Below are 10,379 nucleotides of genomic sequence, written 5' to 3'. Positions count from 1 at the left end.
CCTTCGCGCCCCCACCCCGCTCTCCTCTATTATCTTTGGGAGTGGTGGCCTGCCAATGGCCAGAAGCCATTCCGGATATTGGAAAACTGTTTGCAGACCTGAAGCATTAAGATTAAGACCACATGTTGCATTTTAAGAGGGGAGGGGGCCCAGGAGTGTGCCCGGTGGCAGAANCACTGGTGCGGTGTTGGAACCCAGACGAGGGAAGACTTTGGTTACCCCATAAACCGGAGGCTCAGAGCTGTGTTTCCTCAGCTCTAACAGAAGTTTTTATATCTGGCTTCCAAACTCCTAGTGCAGCACTGTAAAAAATTAAAAAGAAGTGCGTTAAGTAATTAAAAAACCTACATAAAACTGAAGGCTGGGAGTTTTCTACAACTGTTTTTTAAAGAGACTGGCTAAAAAGCCCCAGATGTCAGATTTTATTTCTAAATCCTGGCATCTGGCACCATATGCGTTTGGAAATTTGAGTCCTTTGTAGGCCGGTGAGTGGAAATTGCTCCCTTGTTAATGGGCTGCTGTGGCTTTCAAGGTCTCAGAGAAGCCAGAACAGTGGCTCCTGGATCTGCACTGTCTGGTGGTCTGGAGCGAGGACCCCGGGGGGATGTGCGCGCAGTGGCGGCCCATGCTCCCGCCAAGACCTACGGCCCCACTGAGGGGCCTCTCCCTGTGCTCGCCTGAGCAGGCCCGAGCGGCCCCCACCCCGGGTCACACGTCCGCAGCAGGCTGGTGGGGCCATCCAGGGCCCCTCCCCGCTGCCGGCCCCGGGCAGAGGGGTCAGGGCAGCTGGGACCTCGCACGCCTGACCTGTGCACTTGAAGCCTCTGGGAGGTGGTGTCCGGCCAGGTGGATGGGGGCCCGCGCACCTGGGCCCGTCGTGCCTGGAATTGGCCCATAAACACTTCATAGGCCACTGTGTGGCCACCGGCAGCTGCCATCTGGGAGGCCACCGTTTGGACTTTCCTCTTCTCTGTGTGGTTCAGCAAGATTTGCCAAAGAAAGGTGTGGTTCTTGGAAGTTTATTTGGAAAATGGCCAAGTCGAAGGGGAAAGGTGGGGATGGGAAGATAGCGTTTGTCCGTTTCTCCCGTGGGCCCTCTTCAGGGAGAGAATCGGAGTTAAGTCCTAGAGCAGCTTCTTTCTCTCTGCTGAGCCTCCAGGATCACCCCCAAACAGTGGATGGACTGTGGCCCGCACGCTGTGGGAGCTTTGCAGTTGGTGGGGTGCGGCCTGGGAGCCTGACCTTGCCGAGGTGGGAGCTGCAGCCGCCTACCAGGGCGGGAAGTGCTCCGGAGGCAAAGCCCGTCTTCCGGGCCTGCTTGAGATTGGAGCTGGGGGGCCGGCCGGTGCCCAGCGATCACCCCGACCCTCTGGTACAGGCCTCAGAGACCCCGCGGGTCTGGCTCCAGACCACTGCGGCGTAGCAGTCATTGCAAGGGAGCGAGTCAAATGGCTTTTTTGGTTCCTCGGTGCATATGAAAGTTCTGTTTACGCTATGCTTTAGTAGCACGATGCCGAGAAAAATGTACATACCTCACATTTAAAAATACTGTATTGCTAAAAAGTGCTCACCATCCTGTGAGCTTTCGGCAAGTCATATTCACTGATCACAGATCACTCTAACAAGCATAACAACGAAAAAGTAATGAAAAAGTTTGAAATGCCGTGGGAATTGCCGAAATGTGACACAGAGACACAATGCAGATGGTGGGGAGCCCAGCGCCCGCAGACCTGCTCGACGCAGGGTCGCCACAGACCCCCGCTTGTCAGAACACAGGTGTGCGAAGCACAGTGAGACGAGGTAGGCCTGTACCGTGTGGGGACGGCGGCTGCCGTCTCAGCCCCCGAGCCCACTCCTGTGTGTGGTGTATAGGTGTCTGCAGGGAGGGTGGCTCCGCTGGGGGAGCCGGGGTGGAGACGGAAGTCACCTGTTTTATTAGTTCTGTTTTAATGGGACGTTGCGAACACACGTGGAAATGGAGGGCCGCAGAGCGGATGGTGTGCTTCCGCTGCACGGCTGGGTGCGTGTCGCAGCCGGGCTCTCGGCACCCCCAGCTCGCTGTGCGGCCCGTGCCAGACAGCGGGGCACCTCACGCCGCACACCGCACACACTTGCGTTTGCATCTCCTGAAAGATACGGGCTTTTTGGTTGCTGTTATGTCGCACTGCTAAAATGCCATTGTTATGTGGCTAAATACATGTCACAGCGGCTTAATGTCATCAGGTATCCAAACAGACTTGTGGGAATATTTGTTTTTTAGGGTGCCGTCGTTTAAACAGGAAGGCCCAGGAAGGCCCAGGAGGGCAGCCCCTGAATGGCAGAGCCTCCCCCAGGGGTCTCCGGGCTGACACGTGGGACACACGTCCCGCATCCTGCTGACCCCGTGGCCCCTCCCGCCGTCCTGGCTGGTGGAGGTCAGGGTTGGGGGGGTGCGGGAGGGGGCGCAGCTCTGATCCTTGTTCTCCCGTGTTCTGACTTTCAGGCCACCACATCCACCAACTGGATCTTGGAGTCCCAGAATATCAATGAACTCAAGTCGGAAATTAACTCCTTGAAAGGGCTGCTTTTAAATCGGTAGGAGGAGTGGAGGGGTGGGCTGTGGATCTGCCCCAGGCTGGGCCTGTCCAGCTGCCATGGGAAGGGACAAGTCCCCCTGACGGGCCCCTGTCCGTCCAGCCCCTGATTGAGCCCGGAGACTCAGGCACTGAGTTTGGGAATCTTGGGAGCTTCTGCTTTTCCTCCCCGNCAAGGGGACCTGGTCAGTGGAAGCTTCAGCCGAAACACGGGACCTGGAGCTGAAGAGAACATCCCCATCCTGAAACAGGGCCTCCAGCCGGGGCCACCGCCTCCGCCTCCCTCCTGGGCCCTGACTGGACCTCTCTCAGTGACAGTGCGGTCCCTTCCTCGCAGAAGGCCAGGGAGTCCTCAGTCGGAAGGATGCTGCGATTCGGGGCAGGGGACAGAAGCAGTGCCTGCCACCCCCGCCCCTAGCTTCTTTGGTCTTGTGCTGTCCATCTGCAGTGACAGCACCTGTCACGAGCCCCCACAGTGGAGACCGCGTCACCAGGGCAGCCCTGAATGGAGGGGTGACCAGCCTGTTTGACCCCGTGTCCCAGGAGCCGCTCAGTCCTGAGGTGGACACTGAGATGGTCGGTCACCTCACCCGCAGGGCACTTTGGGTCGGCCTTGCCTGGCTTCTCATTTCTCTGGGCTTTAGTGGGGGCTCTGTGAGGCGGTCCCAAGGTACAAAGTGGCCCTTCACTCAGGGTCAAGACTTGGGGGCTGCAGGGGTCTTGTGGCCCCAACCAGGGGACCCAGTTCTCCCAGCTGCCTACTTGTAGGCCACGTTGGAAGAAAAGAACCCAAGAGAGGTGTGGCCGACCTTGACAACTGGAGGGTTGTCATTAGGCGAAATCTTTTGTGTTTCGAACCGAGGAGACCAGAGCCTTTGAGGTCAGGGGGACAGAGAGCAGGGAGTTCCGTAACTGTGGAGCTGAGGAAACCGCAAATTGCATTTCTTGTCGGCGTCCACACCGCCTTCGCTGTGTGCACGCCATGTTGTGGCGTCCGGGCGGCGGGGGAGAGCTGCCCATGACCAACGCCGGCGGACGGTGCGCAGCCCAGCAGGGAGCTGGCCGTTGTCCTAAGCCTTGGCCTCTTGGCTCAGGCAGAGATGGGCCCTCCTGCCCTGGAGCCGCTGCCCAGCGGAGCTGACCTCCCGGGTCCCTCAGGCAGCAGCGCTGGGCCCGGGCCCAGGGCGGGCGAGCAGAGTGGAGAACTGACCTCCTTGCTGAGTGTTGAGCTCAGGGGTTTTTCTAGCAAAGGGCACCGAGCGTTACCCTTCTGGTTGTGAGGTTTCTGACCTCGTCGCCAGTGGCCAGGCCTTCCTGCTTCTGCCCAGGCCGCAGATACGGTGGGTGCAGTGGGGGCCCCGTGGCTCGGGTCCCCAGTTGCCTGGCTCAGCCTCAGTTCCCTGCCGGCCCCCCACCCCCCACCCCCAGGGGCTAAGGACTGGGGGGCGGCGCGCTGCAGCCCTGGGGCCAGCTGTCCAGTGCCTGCCGAGGCAGGTGGGCCCGGTCCGGGCAAGGAGGGCCTGGGCGGCACCCGCGGCGGGGGCAGGGCGCTCCGAGCGCACCTCCGGCTTCCACCTCTACGGCTCTGACCCCCAGCCGGCCGCCGGGAGGCCTTGCTTCTGGGAGTGGCCTGCTCAGCCGGTGGGGGGCCCGGTGTGTCCTGTCGCCTGCTCAGCGGCCCCGGGGACCACGTGTGGCTCGGCCGAGCGAGGTCCCCGGGGCACCGGCGCCAACCCCGCTCCTTCTCTCGCTGTGTCAGGAGGCAGTTCCCACCGTCCCCCTCGGCCCCGAAGATCCCGTCCTGGCAGATCCCCGTCAAGTCCCCGTCACCCTCCAGCCCCGCGGCCGCCACCCACCACAGCAGCAGTGACATCTCGCCCGTCAGCAACGAGTCCACGTCGTCCTCGCCCGTGAAGGAGGGCCACAGCCCCGAGGGCTCCACGGCCGCCTACCACCTGCTCGGCCCGCAGGAGGAGGGCCCGGGCCAGGTGAGGATGGAGGTGCAGGGCGAGGAGGAGAAGAGGGAGGACGAGGACGAGGACGAGGACGGGGGCCGCGCGGACGCGGAGGACCGCCTGGGGGTGCAGAGGGAGGACCGCCGGGGCGGGGACNGCAGATTTTCCGGGCCCAGGCCCCCCGCAGCCCCGCGCCGCAGCCGGGGGGCTCGTCCAGGGCGCGCCTGCTGAGCACCTGGGCTCACCGGACGCCGTGCATGACAAGAGGTAGCTTCCCTGCCTGGTTCCCGGTCGTCCGCGTGGCGTCTGCCGATGTCCGGCCGCGGCTCCTTCACCAGCCTCGCGGGGGCCCGGGGTTGGGGGGGCTGCGCTCTCTCTCGGCAAGGGCCTCCCAGGGCCCCAGCCAGCTCTTGTCCAGAGGCTGCGCCCCCGCGCCCCGTCCACGCCCCGCCGCGCCCGGCGTCCTTCCAGACAAGTGGCATCACCTGCGCTTCTCCCGTCCTCGCTCGCTGCATTGTGACTCAGCCAACCCCGTGGCGGGACGTGGCTCTCACTCCCGCGTAGGAGCCGGGCGTCAGGGCCCCCGCCTGCCCTTCCCCCCTAAAAACACATGTTCATCTGTGTGATCAGGTATAGGTTTCAGAATATAAGATACTACTGTATATAATTGTAATAAATACGAGTTGTCACTATTTAATTCCTGCCTGTGGCTCCCTGTCTGCTCGCAGCACCCGCCGCCCGGAAGTGGGGCTCGCCGGGGGCTGCACCCGCGAGCCCGGAAGGGGGCCGAGGGGGGTGTCTGGGCGGCCCTTCCTGTGGGCCCGATGGGGGACGGGCCCTTTCCCGAGGCAGGTTTCGTTAGCTGCTCACCGACAGCTGGAGGGTTTGGTCCTCGGCTCGCAGCACGGAAGGGCGACATCCTGATGCAGGGAAGGGACCTCGTGTTACTGTATATAGACCTGGTGCTGCGGGTGATGAGCTCTCCTTCCTTAAATGGATGAATGTGCTCCCAGGAGAGCGTGTGTCTCGCTCTGTCTTCCTCCCCCGTCTCCCGCTCTCCCTCCCCGTCTCCCTTTAACCTTCACACAGCGCTCAGCTGTGCCCGGAAAAGCATGCGACGCTCCTTCCCAGGGGCCCCTGCTCCCTCAAGCCCGGTGCCGCGTGCGGACAGTGGGCACGGCCACTTCCAGGCGCCCTGTGTAGATACCAGCTGGGGACAGAGTGCAGGGCCGGGGAGGCGGAGCCCTGCGGCGCGCGCCTCACTCCCTGCTGGTGCCCATGTGCCCCGGCCTCGTGCCCAGCCGGCGCCCCGGGCAAAGGGCTGCTCTTTGGTCTCGGGCAGCATTCCTTCTCCTGCCTGGGCTCCCTTTTGGGGCTGGGCGCTCAGTCCCCTTCCCGCCGCCGCAGACCCGCCTCTGTGGCCCAGGGCGTCAGGGGACGGTGGCTCGGCCCTTCCCGACCCCCCTGAGCGTCCGGGCCTCTGGGTGTCACCGTTGATGCTCACAACCTCCCATAACGTCCCTGCAGTCCCTTTTCCCACCACGTGCCCCCCAGGGCCAGGCCGAACGCTCAGGGACTCCGTGCGGGGGCGACGAGCCTGCCCTGGGCCAGGACCCCCGGGTGGGGAGCCGGCGGCCGGGCCGAGACGGAGGAGCACAGGGCCGGGCGCCTGGGCTGAGCCCTTGGCTCCGACGTGGGGTCCGTGGGACGCGGCTGGAGAGCGGCTGTTTCGCAAGCTCTCGTCAGTGAAGGGAAACCCCGGGTCCTCGGTGGGCACTTCGGGGTTCTCCCCGGTCAGCTTGGTGACCATTTGTCATTGTCTCTAACTTGGTGTTGAGCTTTCCGGAGGCCCCTCCCGCAATGGCACCAGATGGGGGGAGCAGAGGGCAGGTGGCCTTGGCCGGAGCCGCTTGGGGGGGTGCACTGGAGGGGAGTCCGGGCAGTGCCCCCTTCCCCCAGACGGGACTACCTGAGGCTTCAGCGTCCCCAGCGGGGGGCAGAGGGGGGTCCGCCGGCCCGCGGGCAGGAGATGAGGTGGGTCCTGAGCTCCAGTGTTGGCTTTTGAGGACAGAGAGTCTGGCGAGATTTCAGGGAGGGGAAAACCCCTCCCCAAAACGGCAGGAGTGCTGCCTAATAAAGGCAGCCGCTGGACGGAGGGAAACAGCGCTTTGAAAAAAAAAAGCCTTTCATTAGAAAAATAATGCATTTCATCCAAATAAGGTAAAAATATTTGGAATGGGGCAGAAGTGAGCAGCAGGCAGCGCCCGTCAGGCCTTTCTGGAAGGGGGAAGATTATTAAACTCAATTACAATGTAGTTTGGTAAAGCGTCATTTAGGAAAGAACAGGCCCCAGTGCGGGGAGGCTGTGGGCCGGCCCTCCTGGCCCCGGGGTCTCCCCAGCCACCCCCTGTGGCCCCCTGGCTCTGCGGGGCCTGGCGTCAGCGTCAGCGTCAGCGCTGTCCCAGGAGCAGAGCCCAGAGCGGAGGCCGGGGAGGCTGCTCCCCCACCTGTGCGCCCGGCCTCCCCCACCCCCGCCCCCCAGGTCTGGGAGGGGGAGCTCCCTGGGGGAGGGAAGGGGCTGCTGAGATTTACGTGTTCGTCTTCTCTCATGTTATGGAAGCACATCTCAGATGTTTAAAAAATCCGGTCACTGTAGAAGGGAGCAGAGAGCACACGATCTCCCCTCTACTGTCTGTCTGGTTTTGCGGGTGCACTTACAGCCCCCCCGGCCCCGCCTCTATTTTAATAAAGACGGGACGTTCCTTTCACCCTGTCCCTGTGACCTGCCTGTCTCACTGAGAGTGAATCCTGTGTCTTTGCGGGCTCACACCAAGTGGGAGCGGGGGTTCTCTAGAAGGTTCTTCTCTCACCTTTGCCCTTTGCCTAGCCAGGAGCACTGAGGTTGGTTCTTGGGCCTGGGTCCAGAACAGCCTTCTCCTCTGGTGACTGCCCAGCCCTGGCCCTGCCCCGGCCNCGTCCCTACCCCTCCCCTACCCCGCCCCAGTCCTGTCCCTACCCCTGCCCTGGAGCCCAAAGAGGAGGAAGGCAGGCAGGAGACATTTTCTGACAACCTGATCCCAGGAGTTTACTTCATCCTTAGTGTTTCCTCGTCTGTTTGTTTAAGACGGTTGCTGACAAGCCACCCAGAAAAGAGGGTCGGAGGCTCCACGCGGCAGGTGTGAAGGTGCCTGTGAGACCCGGCAGGTGTGGCCCCAGCCTCGGGGGAAGTGCTCCCCTGGAGGTAGACCCCAGTCTTGCCCCCCATGCCTTTGCCCTGCACCCTGGGATCCGCCACGCCCGCGGATCCATAGACCCCCCCTCAGGGTGGGGCGCTGATCTGTGGCGGCCGCCCCCCGCCTGGGGAGAGCCAGCTTAGGCTGACATGCAGGGCCTGAGCTGGGGGGTGCTCTCCGCGGCCCCCTTGTGCCCCCCCCAGCTCCCATCCCCCACTCCCACCCCAGCAAAATCGTGGGGGCCTTTCACCTGAATTACGAGCAACCCTTAGTAGTTACTGATCACTTTCAAGTTCATGCTCTTCGAGAAGAAGAGAGATGATTTTACTATTTCGTAAGGAGAGCGCCCGAAGCCTTTCCTTGTTCCCTGACAAGCCCTGGAAGGATCTTCTTTATAGTGACAAGGCCGCAGTTTTACATACACCCCGGAAACTCCAGCACCCGGCCCTCCGCACGGCACCCGCAGCCGCAGCCCTGGGAGAATTGTTTCCAGGCACAAGCAGCTCCTGGGGTGCCTTCCAGAACCAGGGCGCAGCACCCAGGCCTGCGGGGGCCCTGGCCAGGGCCGAGGGCATCCTTCGGTGGGGAAAAAGCTTTGGACTTTCCGAGGCCATGTGTCCCCCACCCCCCGCCCCTGAGCAGCATGGGGCACGGGGCGCACAGGAGCAGCAGCTGCGTCCGGCCACTAGGCACCGTCTGCCTCCCTCCCGTGGGGGCTGCGGGCCTCCTGGGAGCTGCTTCCTGTCTGGCCCGCCCGAGAGGGTGGGGCGGCTCCTCCCTGCGAGGGTGGCACAGGCCGGGCCCCACTGGGTCCCCAGGGCCCCAGCCCGCCTGAGGGCCCCGACTGTCCACCTTGCTTCCTGGATGCCTCTCTGCCTGGCACCTGCTGTGGCCTGGCCGTGGGCCAAGCCAGCCTGTGGCCCAGGGCCGCCTCGTGAAGGACGGGGCAGGCTGGCCGCGTGGCCTGGGGAAGGGGCTGGCGGGAGGGGGCACGGCCACTCATGAGTGCCGAGGCCCGACTCCCATGTATGAGTCAGCGGCTGGTAGCTCCCAGGCCGGGCCGGGTCCGTGGGAGGTGGGCAGGCCACTGAGCTCTGCATGAGCCTGCGCAGCTGGTTCTGGCTCTTTCCAAGAGGTTACAAAACTCTTGAATTTGCCCCAGTTTGGGTGTAGGAGCATCACACCACCACAGCTAATTAAATCCAAGAATGAAAACATGTTTTACTGCATTTCCTACTGAATCCAACGACCCACAGGGAGTGCGGTGGGGCCTGGGCCCACTCGGCACCCCTGCACCGCGAGCCCCACTGCCTTCTTGGGGACGAGGGACATGGTCTCATGGTGTGCCATGTGGCCACCTCTCTCTGCCCTCATATGGGGCAGTGCCTGGGACTCGGGGTAGTGAGCTGGCCCGGGGCAACGTCCTGATGGGTCACAGGTCCCTGTCCCCCTGAGGCTCTTTGAGGGGCCCCCTGAGACCTGCGACCCCCTCCCTGGGCCAGGTACGAGACCCACCTGTCCACCATGTGTGGCTCCGCTGAGATCCCTCTGGGCCCCGAAGACCTGGGGGCAGCCAGGGCAGGGGCGTTTTAGGGATCGTCCACCTTGAGTCTCTCCTCCCTCCCCTGGGCCCCAAGGAGTCCCCCCCAGGGGCAGCTGAAGATGGAGCCCCCGAGAGCTGGCCCTCACGCCTCGGCGGGCCCCTGCCCCCTGCCGCAGCGCCCAAAGGCGGCCCTGTGGTCACGCCACCCACTCACCCGGCTGAGGTCTGGCCTTGGCTCCGTGCCTCCCCTTCGGCCCCACGGGAGCGGCCCACCAGGGCCTGTGAAGCTCCAATAATGGTTTTAATTTGTTGAACTTGTGTTTTATCCCATAAATTAGTCACTGTTTTATTTAACAGAATCGAGATATCCACAAACAATAGGCGAGTTCCAACTTGAACATTTTAATAAGACAGAAAAAAGTATATATTTTCGCGTCTGTTACAAACATATTTATGTAAATAGCCTGTGGGCTGCGTTCCAGGAAGAAAGAAGAAAAGGAAGGGCCTTCTGTGCTGGGGCTGGGTTGGAACCGAGGCGTTTGTGATGGTGGAAACGACAGTGAGCAGGGTGCTGGGAGGGTGCGGACCCAGTGTGGGGGGGGGCAGTTCTCCCCCCCCCATCCCGACCCCTCCTCCTGCTGGTGCCCGGTCATGGGGAGAGGGGCTCTTTGGGGCTTCACCTTCCCGCCCCTCCACTACCCTCCTCTGGAAGGCAGGGGTGCTCATCACAGCAGTGGCAGACCCAGCGAGATGCTCGAAGCGGAAGTACTTGGTGGGTCCCACACATCCCTCCCCCGGGCCCTGGGATGCTTTGGCCACTTGGGAGGAGGTCAGCTCAGGGCAAGACCGGCAAGGTGGGTGCAGACGACGCGGTTAAATGGGAAAGCAGGTCACCGTTTAGAAATGTCCGGGCAGGCGAGGCCCGGTGCCTGTATTCCTGCCACCCACGCTTCTGAGGGAGCCCCCCGCCATCAGGCCCCAGGGCCGCAGTTCAGGCCCGGGGCTGGTGGCTGCAGACCTAGGAATCGGCCCCCTCTGGCTCTGCCCCCACGTGCTCCGGGCAGGAGCCCTGCCA

General features: G+C 62.9%; 1 protein-coding gene across 1 annotated transcript in view; it reads left to right on the top strand.

Moving 5' to 3' along the window:
- Window positions 1–4,759, top strand: part of PEX14 (peroxisomal biogenesis factor 14) — a 94,296-nt gene extending 89,537 nt beyond the window's left edge. The window contains exons 6-7 of the mRNA XM_077763965.1: window positions 2,483–2,574; window positions 4,333–4,759. Of these exons, the coding sequence (XP_077620091.1) occupies window positions 2,483–2,574; window positions 4,333–4,759 (519 nt within the window). The remainder of the gene's footprint in view (window positions 1–2,482; window positions 2,575–4,332) is intronic.
- The last annotated feature ends 5,620 nt before the right edge of the window (window positions 4,760–10,379 follow it).

The sequence above is a fragment of the Crocuta crocuta genome, unplaced genomic scaffold (assembly GCF_008692635.1).
Source record: "Crocuta crocuta isolate KB4526 unplaced genomic scaffold, BGI_CrCroc_1.0 scaffold13, whole genome shotgun sequence".
NCBI lineage: Eukaryota > Metazoa > Chordata > Mammalia > Carnivora > Hyaenidae > Crocuta > Crocuta crocuta.
This window is presented reverse-complemented; position numbering and strand designations above follow the sequence as displayed.